At 37.6% G+C, this 18927-nt stretch overlaps 2 protein-coding genes across 2 annotated transcripts; one reads left to right on the top strand and one right to left on the bottom strand.

The window, feature by feature from the left end:
* The first annotated feature begins 441 nt into the window (after positions 1 to 441).
* LOC130184574 (uncharacterized) lies at positions 442 to 3909 on the top strand. The gene is made up of 6 exons (XM_056400542.1): positions 442 to 873; positions 1620 to 1897; positions 2126 to 2316; positions 2490 to 2586; positions 2726 to 2931; positions 3158 to 3909. The coding sequence occupies exons 1-6, from the start codon at positions 781 to 783 to the stop codon at positions 3346 to 3348; spliced, it is 1056 nt and encodes a 351-aa protein (XP_056256517.1). The 5' UTR covers positions 442 to 780; the 3' UTR covers positions 3349 to 3909.
* A 99-nt stretch (positions 3910 to 4008) lies between these two features.
* Positions 4009 to 7269, bottom strand: LOC130184573 (uncharacterized). Its single transcript, XM_056400541.1, has 6 exons — positions 6867 to 7269; positions 6128 to 6256; positions 5847 to 6040; positions 5102 to 5249; positions 4470 to 4674; positions 4009 to 4343 (listed from the first exon to the last, which is right to left on the bottom strand). The coding sequence occupies exons 1-6, from the start codon at positions 7080 to 7082 to the stop codon at positions 4039 to 4041; spliced, it is 1197 nt and encodes a 398-aa protein (XP_056256516.1). The 5' UTR covers positions 7083 to 7269; the 3' UTR covers positions 4009 to 4038.
* Between the last annotated feature and the right edge of the window lie 11658 nt (positions 7270 to 18927).

Below are 18927 nucleotides of genomic sequence, written 5' to 3'. Positions count from 1 at the left end.
GGACTCTACATCAAACTTTTTTTCTTAAAAAGCAAAATGTGCTCAGTGACTCTCTCTTGCTTCAGCTCACAAACATGTACAGGGTGTTTCGGTTTTCAGTTGGCCTTGCTTGCCTAGTGTTAAAATACATGCTGCGTTCCAGGGCTTGTGAACTTGGTAGTTCTACCTTATAAGAAACATCAGTTACAGACTGGCAGTGCTGTGTACAGTATTAAAGGATGAGGCCGCTGATACACTTCATTTTTCTTATCGTCAATTACATCCCATGAAAAGACCAAACAAGCACTTTCTGTGTGGTCAAAATCTATATAGCTTCCTTCTCTCTGCCATATAGATTTCACTTGTTGCCCAAAAATGATTAAAAGCACATGAGGCACAGTGTTTCACTAGCGTACATTTTCGGTCCGTGTACCTTCCGTTCATTCTATTTCCGATTTTGAAACGCAAATCAAAAAACAAATTTAGGGCCATTTTTTCTATTTCCATTTCTGAATCAAAAATCGGACAACCAATTTAATGAACCTTTTTTAAAAAACTATTGCATTTTCTGACGCAAAATTTAGTTTTCGGGGAAAGGCCTTGAATTTCTGTATTTCCATTTTCAATTTTCAATTTTTACGCTTTTCAGTCTGTGACCGGGAAATAAAATAATTGGCGGATTGATCCACCTTGCAGGAAGCGCAGGAAGCAGTGCGGTAGCCTAGCTTAACTAATTTCAGCGTGGTGTAGGTCTGCAAACAACCTGTATTTTGTCGGTGCGGTAACAATTCATCGTGCACAATGGACTCGAGTTATATCCTTTTTAAAGGAAACAAAAGGCTAACGCTTAAGGAGGACGACATGATTGGAGATAAAATCGCCAGAATATTCCAGGTAGGTAACATTTTTTCGTTTGCTTGGAGAACATGCTAACGATGCTATGCGTAGCACACGGCTAGCCGACTCATTAAGGCTCCTCAATGTAAGATAATTGAAGTTTAAAAACTATAAGCCTATTTACAACATAATGTGCTATGTGTGTGTGTGTGTGTGTGTGTGAGAGAGAGAGAGAGCTTGTGTGTGTGTTTGTGAGAGAGAGAGAGCTTGTGTGCGTGTGTGAGAGAGAGAGAGCTTGTGTGTGTGTATGTGTGTGTGAGAGAGAGAGTGAGTGAGTGAGTGAGAGAGAGAGCCTGTGTGTGTATGTGTGTGTGTGTGTGTGTGTGTGTGAGAGAGCGTGTGTGAGAGAGAGAGCTTGTGTGTGTGTATGTGTGTGTGAGAGAGAGAGTGAGTGAGTGAGTGAGTGAGTGAGTGAGAGAGAGAGAGAGTCTGTGTGTGTGTGTGTATGAGAGAGAGAGCTTGTGTGTGTGTGTGGGAGAGAGAGAGAGAGTGTGTGTGTGTATGTGTGTGTGTGTGTGTGTGAGTGAGTGAGTGAGTGAGTGAGAGAGAGTGAGTGAGTGAGTGAGTGAGAGAGAGAGAGAGTGAGTGAGTGAGAGAGAGAGCCTGTGTGTATGAGAGAGAGAGAGCTGGGGGGAGATATAGAATATTATAACAATTGAATTGCAAGAAATAAATAGAAATAAATGTTTGGTAGGTTGCACATATCTGTTCTATCTCATTTAGCTGATGCTTTTCTTTCAAAGGTATATGCTCCTAGCCTGTATATAACTGATGATGACAATGTGGCGATATTCCCGGGATCGGCTGGACATTTCAGCTGCTTGGACCTAAGACCTCGTGGCCACTATGAGGTTCATGGGGATGATATTGGTCTGCCAGTTGCTGAGCAGACTCATCCATTGTCAGGCCAGAACCGTTTCCAGTTCCACCGTACAGCACAGCCCACTGCTGCTCTAGGGTCACCTGCTCAGGCCGTAGCTCCCACACCCCCCCGAGCAAGCATGAGTAACACCTTCCAAAGGTACCCCCTGTCTCATTTGTTCACAGCCCCTACAACTGACTAGCAAGCTACATATGAATAAATCAACATAATTGTATTTGTTTTCGTAATTCATAAGATCCTTTGTAACCAAGATATTTAAAAACTTGAATCAATTGTAATTGGATCAATTGTAATGTAGACTGTGTGTTTGAGATGGAATTAATTGATTTGACTTGATGTAAACCACTCCCACAACAATCTTCCTAGGTCTGTTTTCATTGCTGAGCTCAGCCAGGGGAAACTTAAGCCTGCTCGTATGGTTGTACTCAGACTGTTTGAGTTTGAAGCCACAACCACAGGTATCCTTGCAAAAATACACGATGCCCTGCAGAGTGATGACCCTCTCATCCTGACTGATGCCCAGGGAAATGAAATTGTGGACTCCGAAGGGACAAGAGGTACTTAAAAATTAATGATTACATAATAATAAATAGAAAATGCTTTGTTTGATCAACTATATGCCCCATCTACTTCAATACTGTGACTCTTTTTTGACCCACAAAGTATTCTGTTTAGCTGCAAATGTGTTTACATTATACCTGTTAAATGATTTGTCTTCCTCTCTTGCTAGGCTCCAAGTATTGGAAGCAAAATGCAAAGAAGTTTCTTGCTGTCCCAGAGAACATCTTCCATGAGTTCCAGCAAGGAACAAAGGGAAAGAAACTGAGGTAAACATTTTAGTTACTGCCTATTAATATTTGTCTTTCATTTTGTTTTTAATAGCATCTCTCTTAGAAAAAAGGTTATCTGAACAGAACTGGTGAATATTGTATGATTTGTTGTTGTTGTTTTTGTCCCTCCTTGTAGTCATAAAGATATGGACTCCACAAGTCTTCAGGAGGTCCATGACAAAATAGAAGAAGTGATCTTGGCTGCTCAAGGACTGAGTGAAGTCACCACAGTCATCAAGGACCTGTCAAAACATGCCAGCAACACCACGGGCGCCATGCTGGTTCTGACCCACACCATGATAACACACGTGAAGGATGCCTTTGGTTGTATTGTGTGCAAAGGTCTGTAACATAATTTGTTGTATGATCTATATTAAAGTCTACCTTTAAACAGGTTCAAATTGAATGTCTAAATGAATCAAGCATTAATTCACTTCTGCATGTTAAAGTTAAACTGTCCCTTGCCAAGCTTTTAAACATATATAATATATAGGTAAAGTAAAGAGAAGATAATATATTGAACTCTAATCTTGCATGTCTTGTCCTTTTTATTTTCTTCATCAAACAGGGCTAATGGAAGAACCTGTGATGGCCGTATGCTGCAAAAGCTTTGTCGGCTGCAAAAACTGCGTTGACCAGTGGATGCTGACATCCGACCAGTGCCTCAAATGCAGGGCAGATGAGTTCTCTGTCAATGCACACAGGCTGATCAGTCTGGACAATGTTCTCTCCATACTGGGTGGTGTAATTAAGATGTGAATGTATCACGTTCTGTGATTTAAGCTTGATTACCTCTGTTACAGTACATCTGGCTAATTGCCTCGTTCAAAGTCAGTTGGAATTTTGCACTTGTTCAACGGCTGTAGAGGATACAGAATATTTTTATTTTTATATATTTTTTGTATTTCATGTTGCACTTTAGAAAAAATATGTTTACTGGGTTGGGAACATAGTGTAATGTTGCTATATAGCAAGTGTTCGATTTTAGTTGCAATTAACCTCTTAAGCCCTAGAGACCCTGTATATGGGTCCTGTTAGGGTTAATCTGGAAAATTACATTAGTCATCATAATATTCAAAAGCCAATGCAAAGGTGAATAACCATGATTGCTCATCATCTTTGCTTTGACCCTTTTACAGACTATCATTTCAAGACATTTTTTCAGAGAAGTAAAATTTCACTAGAAGCCATAAAATTTCACCAAAAGATGTTAAATTTCACACACTTCACAAAACTTTTTTTTTTTTTTTTTGCAATGTCGCAAATTTCTTGAATGTCTTGTAATGTTAGCCTGTAAAAGAGTCAATGCATCTTTGCATTGACTTTTGAATATTGTGATGACAAATGTAATTTTCCGGATTAACCTTAACAGGACCCATTTTCTAGAGGTTAAAGGAAAGTAACAAAATATTCAGTATATCCAGAACCAACTTGTCTTTATTTGACATTTCATGCATATTGTTGCGTAATGTTTATCAGATAGAGCAATGCATCCTGAAAAGGTACAAAGTTATAGTTTACCACGTTGTCTAATAAAACTGAAATATCAGGGTACTCCTCAGCAAAACGTTGTTCTGCTGATATTTTGTCGTCCTCAGTTGAGAAGGGGTCCGTTCCAAAGCAGGAGACTCTTGTCAGTGAAGAGCCAACATCCTGCTGGTACATGTCTGCTGCTTGGGAGGCATGTGGCAACAAGTCCTCTCCTAGTTTTTTTGGACATCCTCTTTCTGCCAAACGATTGGGTGTTCCTTTGCCTGTGAAGCAAAGCATAGGTCACAAAATGTCAGCTACTGTTTGAATTCACTGTCAACTTTACAATAAAGAAAAAGTTCACAAAAAAGGACTGGATTGTGTGATACATGTTTTTTTATGTAACTCACCTGGGATTCTGTGTGCATTCCATGCAAGTACAGCTCTTGTTATGCCAATCTTGCACAGCTCAGCAGTAAGGTTAGATGTACAGTATCTGGTGACGTTGTCGTCCATGTTGAGGACTTCCTGATCCTGCAGCTGCATGAGGGCCTCCTTCAATGGGTAATTTACTCGGTTGTTGATCTCTACCCACATTCGTTCTACCATATGATTCTGTAGACAAGAAAAGGGTAGACTTTTTTTAAACTTAAAAAAAGGTGGATAATATAAAACCAACACAAAAAAAATCCCCACTCAATGTAGTCTGCAAAATCAACATGGTGAGAGGAAACAGGATTATATCAGATGTAAAAAGTTAACACACAATATGAAGAGAGTTGATTGGGAGTCCAAGGAACAGGATGACTGATGTGTAGGGGCACCTACAAGCACCCCCACTCAAGGGTGCACCTGGTTAAGGTTAAGTGATATATTCTGTTTAAAAAATGTGTTAAATAGCTATATATTCCTAAAACAATCATTGCTGGAGTTCGTTATTTTGTTGTTCAGTACGAAACATCTGAGTAACATCTCCAAAGCATAGTCTCATTTCAGGCATAAACAAGGCACATTTTGTACATTAAGGTGACCGTTACCTCACCTTTGTAGACTGAGTTTGCAGATATGGTTGCCTTTGCAAGTTGTGTCTGTGGTTAGACAGCATCTCCTGCATGTAGAGGGACAAGTAAAATTCCCGGCCCTGGTCCACCCTCACCTGGTCCCACATCCCATATTCAAGAACTGCTGATCTATAAAATAGTGAAACATGACTCAATCAAATGTTAACTCATAAAATGTTAAGTCAACAGAAGCCTGCAGATGACTATAGATGTGATTATTGTTCTCAAATTTGTAGTGGAACTGTGTGAGGCTTCAGGCTATGTCCCTATTGTACACTATTCACAATAAGTTAGGGATATTGTTATTTACATGAGTGCTTTTCCTATTTGGTCTGAATTTTAATGAAATAAGTAAAATGTTCCCTTTGATATTAATAATAATGAATGAGAAGAAACACCTTTGTCATTAGTTTAATATTTATTACCCCAAAAATGTAAGAAATTCACTGAGTCTCTCACAATATCCCTAACTTATTGTGAGAAGTGTATTTTCCAGCAAAACATCAAAGAGAGCAAGAGTAAAATGGAAAAATATAAAAATAAATCATATAAGAAAATGCAAAGAAAAAAAAACTGATTTTGTCTTTTTTTTCTTTTTACTTAGTATGTAATATAATGACTAAAGTTTCCATGGACTTTTTCACAAACAATCACAATAAAGTTGCATAAAAAGGATTCAGAAATCAGAGAAAGGGCCAAAAAAAGGTTGAGAAGCACTGTACTAACCTGTAAACGTCCTCATAGATTGTGAGGTTATTTTTGACAGGCATGGTTGCGTGGGCAACGACCTTACTGCTGTACCCATCTATGGCAAGAACATGTGTCACCCCAAACATGACTAATTTCTCGTTCTGGTCGATGTGGACTTTGTGTCCCATGTATGCAGCACTGTAGGGGACGGGGTTAAGGTTACGTGCGCCCTTTGGGGGAAAAAGTAAGTAAAAGTCAGTTAGTAAAATACATTATACCATATACCACAACATTAAAGGCTTGCAAAAGATACTTACACGTTTGCGCATTTCGTGGTAGGGACAATGAATTGTTCTCAAAATCTCCCCCACCCGGCGTTCACCAGCAACCACTCCCATTGCAGACAGGTACCCGGTCATCATCTTTCGGCCATATGTTGACCCTGTCTGATGAATCAACATAAGCCGTGACATGTAGGTCTAGTCTACATGAAATATAAAATATAAAACAGAGGTGGGTAGAGTAGCCAAAAATTGTACTCAAGTAAGATTATTGTTACTTCAGAATAATATGACTCAATTAGAAGTAAAAAATAGTCATCAAATACTTGAGTAAGAGTAAAAACAGAGAAATGTTTGATTTATTTGTGAAGACATTTAATGAGACAAAAATACAAAATTATAATCTTCAGGTAAATTCAAGTACTTTCAATCAATAAAATAATAGAATAAATAAAAATGAAAAATAACCTAAATATTTACAAAATAAATTACAGCAAGAACCACAAATTTCCAAATGTGATTGGTCACAAACACAGTCACGTGGTAGAGCCTTTGGTGGAAGTCCCTCTCTGACAAACTAAAACAGAATAAATAATAGTGATGCATAGAATACTGAATGGGTAAAAAAGAAAAGTAACTAGCTCAGTGTAGCCTAATGTAGTACAGTAAGAGTACATTCTTCTTCACAAATATACTCAAGTATGGAGATGATGTAAAACTATATGTAACTCGTTACTACCCACCTCTGTAAATCGAAGAAAACCAAAGAACTTACCTGATTTATTGCCCTGCTGATAGCAACCTCTAATTTTGTGTCGGATACATGTCCCCTCCTGGAAATGTTGTGATGTGCACAAAACCTCCTGACACTCATTTCAGAACATCCTTGCTGCACACCTAATTGTAATAAATACGTGGAAATGTCCGCGTGTGAGAGATTTTGCGCTATCATTTCTCTTATTAAATTTCCATAAGGCTCGAGAGACACCATCTCGTCTAGTCTTAAAACTCCTGCCAACCCAATCTGCTACTGTTGTGCTAAAGACGTGCTAATCACGGAAAAAAGGCAAAAATACTGCTTCCGGTTCACCTTGTAATAATACAGATGTTAAAAAATCCCCGCATTTTTGCATTTTGGATTAACATAGATTGGATTTTTCGTGTTTATCTTGGAATATAAAAATCAATAATAGGAAAACAACACAAAATCCAATTTTATGGCTATATTTTAATGGAAAACGGCTCTTTTTTGGGTTTTTTTAAACCTGCTACATATATTGAAAAAGGAAAAATGCCTTTTTTTTGGTTTTCTGATTTGCGTTTCAAAATCGGAAATAGAATGAACGGAAGGTACACGGACCATTTTCCTTCATTACCGTGAACACACACACATTGCATGTTATTTTGAGTTAATGCTGTATGCGCTGCCCCGCTGCTGTAAATATTCAATAGTGCACCAAATGTGTTAATCCGCAGCTGAAAATAATTCCCGATAATGGTTTCGTCTCACCTGAGTCATCTTTGGTAAGGCTACAGCTGTTTTAAGATTGCTTAGCATTTATTTTAAAATGTGAAACTATTAAACTAGTATAGTAGTTGTATAAATATAGTTATAATAACTGGGCTATTTCATTTTCTACCAGTTTTAAAGACTTGGGTCTTGAGTAGTAACTGAAAAATGTGATGACAATAACAAACATTATAGAAAGACTAGGAAAGATAACACCTTGTAGTTTAATGTCATCTACTCACACTCTTAAAACAAAGATTGCTATGAATTATTTTGTCATATATTAATGATCAATAAAGGGCAAACAACTAATCACTCACAAACCATGGCAATCAAGGAACAAACACATACACAGCCTGGTCTAACTAAAGGCAGCAGGTTTCCAAAATCCATTTACAACCCATAAACACATCTTTTATATTATAGCCATCATAAGGCACTGGGCGGCATAGATAGCCACAAGTAGCGGATAAATATCTTTAAAGACCATATTTCACCTTACTTCATTATAGGTTGTTATTTTCAGTATTTGTGACACTGATATACTATATAATGATTGGTATCATTACATCTAGCAGAGGATTCAGAGGTTGGACATTGAGAACTGATATAAAATAACAAGCACAAATACTTTGGCATGATATTGGATTATAACAATAACAGTTTTTTTCCATTAAGATTTCCAAAGGAAAGACTGCACGTCGCATTGTACCATCTCAGCGCTTTCAAAGAGGGGGCATGGTCCTCTTTTCACACATGCAGATGCACTTACCCATTGCATTCAGCAATATCAAAAACACCTTCAACAAAATCAGACAGGACTCGCTGAATACTACAAACACTAAATAATTGATTTTTTTTTTTTATGTCTGCATGAGAAAAGACTTTAATTTTTGTGTTACTCTTTTGTAAAATGATTTTCATTTACGCTAATCTAGAGTGTATTTATAGTAAAGATAAAACAATACCCAAGGCAATGAGGATGATGGGACACAATAATATGTAATTTTGGAGAAATTCTGTAACAATAAACAAAAAAAGCTAAAGAAAACAACTAAAAAACCCAATAACAAATAAACAAACAAAGAAGGAAAAGCACATCTAAGTGGATAATCATACAAACATTAGTGTTGATAACAGTGACAGTTTCTGGGCAACAGCTGCACAGCACTAAGGTTTTTGGAATTCAGTTTGACAAACTTTCCTTCCACTGGTTGCAGCTGCAGATCATGTGAGCAGCTTTAATGATCTAATTATCCATCGTTTTCCACTGAGGTCTGCTCACAACTCACACATCCTGGGTGCAGCAGAAAAGTCCCAACTCAGCCCGTTTCAGTCTGTGGAGATGTTAAATCTGTGTTCTTACCAAACATATTGAGTGTTGTGTGTTGAGTGCACATGAGACTTTGTTTACTTTTGTCTATTGCATAAATTTATGGCACTCATTACTTTTACATATGTACAGGGTTCTTTTAAAGGTCCCATATTTTACACTTTTGTAGTGTTTTATCTTATGTTTTGATAATCACAAGAAGATGTATTTGTGGTTTTTTAAGTGCCTCTCAGTATAGTTTTATATCTCCCTCTCTCACAGATGCGCTGTGTATAAAGCAAGCACTGTGTGAATGTGTGTGTGAATGGGTGAATGTGACTAGTAGTGTTAAGCGCTTTGAGTGGTCGTTAAGACTAGAAAAGCGCTATGTAAATGCAGTCCATTTAATTCTCTAGAGCTCTAGCAAGAACAGAGTGTTTTGAGTCTGTCTCATGAATATTAATCAGCCTCTTTTTTGATTGGCTGATTGTTCTGAGTGACATGGATTGTAACCTATGTGGCAAATGTTTGAATAACATTATTTTTTAATTTTTTTTGCATGTTATTGTAACAGAGTAATATTGATGTTACAGTAATGCTGAGTGCAGTTGTATCTAAGATGGTCTGTTAAGTAATTCAGACTTTATTTATTTTGTCAGAATGATAGGTGTAAAAATTCACTTCATGTAAATATTGCCTTCGTTCCTACACACTTCATTTGATGCAGTTACATTTACTTTATAATTGGTAATAAAACACTGTAACATCGATTGCAGGAAGTCTGTAGTCTTGTAGCTACGTAACCAGTGTGTTCCCGTTGGCCACAGGTCTCTAATGTTACTATCCTTGGGAAGGCTGTGCAATGATATATTGGCTTCCTGACATCCAATGATTGTTCAGCATTTCCTCATTTCCTCATTTCCTCGCTTGTAGCGTGCTAGCTCAGCGATGGAATGACAACTCGTTTTAAGGCACAGTTTCTGAATAATGCCTGTGTGCATTTTTCTGTGGATTGATACTCACAGTATTTATATAGCACCTAGACCTGCTTTATAATCAACATATGGAATAGTGACTTTCAACCATATGGAACCTTTAAATTGCGCAGTTCTCTGAAATGTGTGGACATAAGTTTGTGTCATCCCTGAGTTCATAGAATTTAAATTAATATCATTCGGAATAGTTCAGAATTCACTGTGTAGAAACATGCTGGTACACGTAGGTTCAACTGGTGTTGAAGCACAGGTGAAACAGTTTGTGGTTGGTGATCATTTTTTAATATTCTTTTTAACAATTCAGGAGTTACTCTTACATTCAGTATTGAGTATTTGGCATCTATAAATCGATAAAAGATGAGATTTATATTCAGTATCTGAACCCAGGTGCATCTCTGGTGGTAGATAGATTTTCAAATATTTATAAAAATATTTCCCCAGTATCAAATAGTTTTTACTGTTTCCTACACACATGTTACATTGCATCTATGGCTTGTATTCACAAATTTATATGTTTCCGTTATTATTTCTAATTTCGAGGCTAGGGGGCAGTTGGTCAAACCACCTACCGTGTTCAAAGTTTACTACATCCATATAACCTCTTTGAAGGTGAGAGCAGTAAAACCACTCAAAGATAATTTCAGTTATTTAATAATTGACTTTGAATGTATCGTATAGTATATTATCTTTAGGGAAATTAAGACCAAAACGTTTTAATTACCCTATCATTCTCATTTATTCATACAGGGAACCAATTAATACATGTAATTGTACTTGTAAAGCCTCTCATTAAAAAAGCTTTTAAATGACATCCTTCTGTGAAGTGTGTTCTTCGTATCAGCTGTAATAATAGTTGTGTTTTTTTTTTTTTTTTTTAGAATACAGGGTTGCTTCTAAGGGACGCGCTTACATAAATTCAATTCATAAGAAAGACCAAAAAAAGTAGAAATAAAACCCCCATTTTGTAGTTCTCAGTCTGAGGAGAGTGATGTTTTTTCTAGTTATTTTTGAAAAAGCTTGAGAAGTCTTGAAATTATGCTGAAAAAAAAGAGCTTTTATTCTTAATAATGACCTCCAACCTTTATTAGAGCCAAATTGTATGATGAGGGGATATTTTCTCACTTCTCTAGCCACATTTTGTTTCCAACAGTACAGAGATCCTAGCTAATTTGTATGCTGTAGATTTAAACTGCGTTGGCCAGACAAATGTGTAAAAAGTGTTTTTTCCATTTCCAATATATCCCTGTGTATTTCTCTCGTCTGCTCACCCACCGTGCTGTCTGCATTATTAATTTATCTATCATAATATGACACATTATTTTTTCTCCTCACATAATGAAATAAATGCAAAAAATCATTTTCACTTGATTGATGAGTTGATTTGTCCATTTGTGTGCTTGATGAAATTTTGTTTATTTTCCTACCATCCCAGGGCCTGGGGTACTTTCTGCTCTCAGTCCTACCTACACTGTTGATTAGGTGTTTAGAGACAAAACCAGCAGAGTCCTGATAACCATCCACAGCTTTTGCACTCCTCCTCCAGGAAGTAATTTGGAGCAGAGAAGGGAAGGAATGAAGCAGCAGAGAGAAGGGAACAAGGGAAAGTCAAGGCAATTTGGGACAGTGTGCGTTCTACTCCATCATTAAACATGGACGTTGGATATTTACGAAGCAGACCTACTGCCGTTCATGTATGCCAAAACCAAAATACACCACATAGCCTATCAAAAATGATAATTTTGCATCCAATATGTCCATATATTTCTTTTACACACTCTCATGGATTAACCCTTTTCCTCAGCCTCATAGTCAAACTGAGCTCAGACTGTCTTTCTCTGAGGTCGTCAGAGCTAGCTAGCTCTGCTAACACTGGCTCTTCTCTTTTATGCTGAGTCCTAATAGAATCTCCCAACCTACTGTAGCTTGTTAGCCGGCCACACAGGTAGCATGTGCAGCCTTAATAAGCCTAATAAAAGCTTGTGTCTGTTTGGTGTGTTCGCAGCAGCGGCCTCTATTTAGTGGATACAGAATTACACAGTTTATGCTCATGCTAAGAGGAGCAAACTTGGCTAAATTCAGTAACAGTTGTGCAGCTTGCTTGCTTGCCCAGAGGCAGGGCACATGTGACTGGCTGAAAGGTGCTGGTAAGAACACCGTCATGAAAAATATCAAATAAAACAAATCAAAGTGTCACTTTGAGAAATGCCAATATAGAATGATGAAATTTCTGAAAATCATTTCACAAATTACTGGTTTATTTATTTTTACACAATTCCATGTTATGTGATTATTTATTATTTAATTATTTGTTGGATCTCCATATTCAAAGGTTTCCCATTGTATAACATTAAAACAGTTGCAGCACTGGCAGCCGAGCACCATGCTGCTGATCTAGTGATCTGAAAATGTCAAATCACTAAAAGTGAAGTTGATATTTACAAATTACGAAAATGATCATGTTGCACTCTCCACCTTTTTTCCATAATTTATTTGGTCTAATCAGAATAGAAGTTACCTACCTTCACAAAGTCACACATTTCATGTCCTCAGTAATATGGAATATACACGAATTACCTGAACATGGAGATCTGAGTACAAAAAGTAAACACAAGCAACGGTGGCCTAACCAAAAATGTCCTTGTAAAAAGTATGTGCACTAAAGGTAAGGAACACTGACAGCCATTAAGTGCAGGGAAAATACAAAACATAAAAAGTCCTGCCAACTCTTTCAAAAAATAATGGAGCTATCAGCTGTAATGACATGGCCTCTGGAGCGGGAGACTCAGGGAATATTCAATCTGAAGGCTATAAAAGAGCATTGTCAACCCTGTTAACAGCCGACCCCTAAAAGCAATGTCTGGTTACATGTTAGGACTTAACCGGTGGAAGCACTTCCTCTGTGCACTCCATCTACCCCAAGGAGATTGAGTGTGAAGATAATGCACCAAGAAAGATGTCATAGTCACAGCTTAGGCCTCCCCTCCCATTCCAATGTAGTCATACTCTGGAGGCATCAACAAGGTGTAGGGACAAGAAAGTGATAAATCTAATACACGCTGACTGAAAGCTCACAAAGTCAGATGCTGTTAAGGGAGATTTTTTTTTTTTCTTCTTTTTCTTCATTTTTTTTAAAACATTGCTTGGATAAGTGGTGCATGCTCACTCAGACTGAAGCAGAAACAGATTTCTATATTCCAGCTATTCCACCTTGAAAAATTGTACTCACCGCCAATGATCGTAGATGTCATTAAAATTGCACCACAGGCCTCGCCGTAGAGCATGTCTGCAGCCTCACCCCGCTGACCTTGTGTGACTGAAGAGAGCAAAATGTCATAAGTATGGATTGTAATATATTTTTGACGGGGTTATTTCACGTGGTCACATGGGAAATGGAGATGTCAGCACACTGTTGTCAAGCTATAATGTAAACAGATATTTTACATGCCTGTCAGACCTGGCCTGACGTCAGGAGACTGTGAGGGAGCAGTTGCCTGCAGCATCACCCATTAGATTTCAAACAAATACACAAGAGTGTTTTCTACGAAAGAAAACAACGTTAGCACAAAATGCATTAGTCTGGGAGAATAAATGCAGTCGGTTACAGGGTTTAAATGAAGACAAAATCATGAATCATAAATTATATGAACAATACTCCTCTATTGTTTAGCGCAGACGGTGCTGTCTCTGAATATTTGCTTGGCTCTGTGTGCCTGCATGGTGATTGTGTCCTCACATTAGCAATCAGGGCTATGTACTTTAAGGGTGACAGTAATGAATTACTTGCTCTTTATGGACAGCAGGGCACCCAGATAAGTGATGGCTTTCCATACATATTATTCAGTTTTAAGATGTGCACTTTCACATCACTGTGGCACCAACAATCGCCTGCTGATTAACAACAACCGTCGGTTGCAACTAGCATTTCTCTGATTGTAACTGAAGATAATTATTAGTTGAATGTTTTTTTTTGTTCTTTTGGTAAAACACTTGATGGATTTTTGTTGAGATATCTTAACTGCTCGCTATCTTTACAAAAATGAACACTATTTATTCATTCTGTTGAAAAACAGCCCTCTTTAAAGTGTTAGAATACTAAGTATATTATGTGTTATGGTACAGATAAAAATATTGTTATAGCAGTTATCAAATTACTGGCACTATGCAACATTTAAAGCAGTATTTATTGTTTTTCTTTTTCCACGTAGGGGCAGGGGGATCAAACTGTAAAAACCCTGACGTATTATTAGCTTATAAAGTTGTTAAAGCTAATGTCTATTTACACATCCAGCTAACATGGAGCAACGTTACCTTACATTTACATTTATGTATCTGGCATCTTCATGAATGCAAGTCCAATATTTATTCTCCCTTTACCTCCTCTTCTTTTTTGTCCCCTCCATCAACTCTCGGGGGAAATATCTGAGATCCTCAGTTGTTAAATGCTCCACCTATATTAACTAATTAGCTGCTAATAATGTCTGTCAGCTGTTTGTTATACCGGGCATGTACCATACAGTCTGCTGCTGCTGCTGGTGTCGATGAGAGCGCCGAGAGTGAACCAGTTCTGTGGATCGGCAAACCACAACAATGACGGGAAAGATGTTGAAATGCTTGGCAGAACTAAGAGGAACTGAAGCGTTGCATGATAATTCTTTGTGGGTTCAACATTTTAAGCCACACCCTTCAAATTACTCATTGACATTGAATTCATTGTTAATACAAAAATATCGAGCAGTGCAGCTTTAATTTTAAGCAGATACAAGCCAAACAGACTAACTGATCATCTGCTTTCTTTTTTGGAAAATGTCTTCCTTTTAAAACTTTGCAGTATCTAACAATGCAGATAAAAAATATAAAGTACAGCAGATTTCATTTCAGCAGTCCCGAACAAGTGGAAGCTATAAAGCTTTTATGCCCAACAGTAACTATAACAACACCCTCAACACTTCCACCACCTCTGGAACTACACTTGAGAGCCACTTTGAGTACACACCCCACTGCGCTGGTTCCAGCCTTGGAGTCACACATGGGAATATGCAGCTTCCTGCAAGATACACACTGGAGGTCATGAATATGGAAATGAAGGCCACATTCAAGTTTTAATATGTGGACCCAGACCTAAACTTGGATCATTTTATGCTCTTTTTATTTGCACCCAAAACTCTGCAACATCTGATTTCCCCAGATGTTGTTTACAATTATTAAAGTGAAATGTGCATGCAGATAAATACTGTGGACAGCTCATACAATGAATTTTTCTGAGCAAAAAAAAAAAGAAAAAAAATCCTTTATACTTCATTGAATTTTTTGAATATGCTTTTAGTTCGGACTAATGTCCTTCACTTCCAATCTTGCACTCACAATTTTTAACACATCGTGACTGACAATATAATTTCTTGAATGTGAATCCACACAGCGCCGCCTGTCAGACAGAGTTCGGTTGAATTTTAACACATCAACAAAATAAGCAGCACTATCAAGGCTAGAGGAGGGAGCCAACACGTAATTTTTATGTGCCGAAATTAACATTCATAGCATCCACAGTACATGGATATGACTCGGATCACTGAGGTGTGCTGCCTTGTCTCCTCTAAGCCGGCGGTGTCCAGTGCTGTGCCCTGCAAGATATGCAGTTTGAAATTCCAGCCAAATTCAACACCAGCTGATTTGTTCCTCTCTGTCTGGTTGAAAACATGCCAGTTATTAAAATTAGTGGGTGAGGTTTGATTGGATTGAAAACCAGCACACTCCACCGCTGCCAGGGAACATTTCTGTGAATGGTGTCCTGCAGAGCCAGATTGCACAGCAGACACCCTCCCATCAGCCAAACAGGGTGTCCAGGAATGTTGTAACATTATACTCATGTCCATAATTTTTAAGCACAATGAACAGATGCAACACACATTTCAGAAATTTGAGTCTATTTCAGAAATCAATTTTGTATTTTGCATGTATAAATGTTTTCAGTTCCAGTCAAAGTCCGAAGTGAACGTTGAAAAATTGCATCTTTCATTTTACACAACTGAATTAAAGGCGCACTGCACCAATGCTCGACAGACACGTGGCAGAACTGTACAGAGCTCACCCCATGTGATCTGCAGGCTGAATAATTTAGAGATTTTTGGACCTTTTTCCCTCTGAAATTGTCTGAGCCTCTGAAGTAATACCATTTAAGGACTGACAGAATGTGATGGATGCTATCTCTCTAATTGAGACTTTATCTGTTTCCTCATTGGCTTGGCAAAATGACCCAGAAACAGTTGTCATTTTCGCTTTAATCGTCCTACTAAAATCCCAGAAATCATATTAAAAAAAAAAACAACACAACTTTTCTTTAAAAATGACTTTACTCGAGTTCCCTTCCTACTATACTTTTTTTTTTTAGCAAGTTCCCTCTCTGACACCTGAGCCTGGTGATAAAATGTTGTATTTAACTTGATGGAAACTTTAATTATCACCATCGCTGTGTTTGTTTCACTTTTTTTTTTCTTTTTTTTTTTTAAGTCAAATTAACATAAAAATTCATAATGAAAGTTTCTGGCAATTGAAACTCATACTTGCTCCATAAAGTGAGCAGTTTTTACTCTGAAGTTTTGGTCGTGTCATTAAATCTGCTAGTAGTAAACACATTCATAAAAGTGATATGATGTGATCTCAGGGTTTCTGGCTCAGTAACTTGATGTGTCTATGGGGGACCTTGGATGCCCTTTTATAAATCCTTGTTTGGACAAAAGTCTTTGACTATTCAGGAGATCAATGTGTTTACCGACTGATTTCAAAACCATTTTAAACTAACGTTGAAACGGTTTTTAAAGAGGGGCCAGTCATGTAGCCATGAATGATTTGATCCCATTGATTTTTATTTTCTCATAGTTTGTGTGTCGTGCTGTTTTGTATGTGTTGTCTTGCTGACTATATTTGTATACATATCCACCTGTAGGGATGTGTGTTGCAAACTAGCAGAGGTATTTGACACTGGTCCGTACAGTCAGTGGTGTAGCACACGAATCTGGGCCGTGGACATACGACACCTAATGCGCTCCTTCCATTTGATTACATCCATTGTTCCGCCTGTAACCAAATCAACAGCTAAACACATGGATCTGCAGTGATGTGATTACCGCGAGAAGCGCTCGCTGTGAGGATTTAGAACAATATTTACAGTATTTACAGTTTCATTAAACTGCAGATATAAGACAAAGGTGGGAAGTCATCTTACTCTGGTCTTACTCTGAACTGAACTAAAATGACTTCTCTGGATTCGTGTTTTCCTTTCAGAATAAAGGTGAATTATTTTCCAATAAGTATTAAACGAGTCTGTTGCAATATCAAAGAAGCAAAATGGAATTTAAGAAACTTAATGGCACAATCCAAATAGATACAAAATAAGGTATTAAAGTAGGTATTAAAAGTGAAATCACAGGACTAGAATCTGCTTTGTCTCTCAAACTGACTGGGCTGTTAAATAAGCAGCAAAATTACTGCACTGATGGTTATGATCAGCGTCGTAATTGCAGATGAAAACAAACCTTTAGTTCCAGGTTTTTTGAGGCCCTTTCCACTATTCCCCTTACACCTATGTGCACAGTATACAAATAAATACTTTCATTTTGCAGAATTTGAACAATCATGTGGTGCAGGTTTATTGTATTAGTATACAGGCTTCACAAACGAATAAACATTTGATCTTCAAGACGTTCGTATATTTGTGTTTTCTATTGGATCACGATTGTCTGCATTGGATGCTGCTTTTTTAACGCCTCCCTATCCACCTGTTCCCTTAAGCACTGGTATTCTGCCATTCAGAGTAATGCTGCAGACCACACAGTGTACAACAATGTGTACATGATAAAAGATTAAGAAATGTGTAAATCATGTTCACAGTCAAAGGAAGAATACTACTTTTCCACTTATAAATCACAAAGAAGATGTTGATGCATATGAAAATTAAATAAATTAGCCCCCAAGGTTGTACCCTACTGTATTCATATTTTACACACCTCTAAGACTTGTGCACCTGGTTTAATAAACTGCATTAAATATGTTCTCTGCAATACACATAAGATTTCAAGGCTTGTCTTAGTGAGAGAAAGCTTGTTGAAATATTAAATGGCTTGCTCAGCGTTGTTCAAAGATATCCTCATAGAATAAGCATGCAATTCACTAATAGAGAAAAGCTTTAGTTGGAACATTTAATAAACACTTTATATTTCCAGTTGCAAGAGATTATTTTTAAAGTGGTGCTGATATGAAAATCTTGTCTTATTAAATGTGGCTTTTCATTTTGGTCGAGGTCATTTGAATTCACAGGGTATTGTTGCTGCGATGCTAAGAGTTAAAGAGAATGAAAAACCTGATGTGTAGCTCTGCCCTCATCCTTGGAGTTATGATTTCACTTGCTATGCACAACTTGATTTTCAAGGTCTGGAGTCTTTCTTGAATGAATGCTTGGAATCTGGCTCTGGGGGTTAACAAGGAGGCTCCATCGACTGTTTAACAATTCAGCCCATGCTCACCCCACGTGACGGTGCATGCAATAGGGCCTGCACTTGTTTATATCTCTGGATAAAGCATCCCACTGGCCGCAAATTAAGCATTCAGGCTCGACAGCCTTGTTGTGCTCCAGTATGACGTGTTTGGAGTACCAAATCTGACTCTGTGCCCTAGGTACACCACAGTCTTGTTTAGGAGCTTCATAAGTCCTGAAGATGTCATATCGTTTGAAATGACTTCAATGCACATGTTTCACACTTGATTTAGAAATAAATTCATCCTTTGCTTTTAAATGGAAATACTTTAGTGCGGTGTATTGCTTGGTAGCAATAGCAAATTAGAGGCATAGGTTTGTCACACAACGAGATGCGATTTAGTAAATCTAGAGAAAAATACCTATTTTTCTGGATTATGAATGGTATAAAAGGTCAAGTTAATCAGACAGCAGAAGAAAAATGACTTTGTTTGTGTCGTTCCAATGTTGAAACCCCTTATCAGAAGACAAAAAATACATGTTAAACAAAAT

The sequence above is a fragment of the Seriola aureovittata genome, chromosome 17, assembly GCF_021018895.1.
Source record: "Seriola aureovittata isolate HTS-2021-v1 ecotype China chromosome 17, ASM2101889v1, whole genome shotgun sequence".
Classification (NCBI taxonomy): domain Eukaryota; kingdom Metazoa; phylum Chordata; class Actinopteri; order Carangiformes; family Carangidae; genus Seriola; species Seriola aureovittata.
This window is presented reverse-complemented; position numbering and strand designations above follow the sequence as displayed.

Excerpts from the sequence above, each read along its gene's own strand:
- LOC130184573 (XM_056400541.1), bottom strand. The coding sequence starts at position 7,082 with ATGGTGTCTCTCGAGCCTTATGGAAATTTAATAAGAGAAATGATAGCG. Across the intron at positions 6,041-6,127 it reads ACCACGAAATGCGCAAACGT|GGCGCACGTAACCTTAACCC; the intron begins GTAAGTATCTTT and ends TTTCCCCCAAAG. Across the intron at positions 5,250-5,846 it reads ATCTATGAGGACGTTTACAG|ATCAGCAGTTCTTGAATATG; the intron begins GTTAGTACAGTG and ends ACTATTTTATAG.
- LOC130184574 (XM_056400542.1), top strand. The coding sequence starts at position 781 with ATGGACTCGAGTTATATCCTTTTTAAAGGAAACAAAAGGCTAACGCTT. Across the intron at positions 1,898-2,125 it reads ATGAGTAACACCTTCCAAAG|GTCTGTTTTCATTGCTGAGC; the intron begins GTACCCCCTGTC and ends CAATCTTCCTAG. Across the intron at positions 2,317-2,489 it reads GGACTCCGAAGGGACAAGAG|GCTCCAAGTATTGGAAGCAA; the intron begins GTACTTAAAAAT and ends CTCTCTTGCTAG.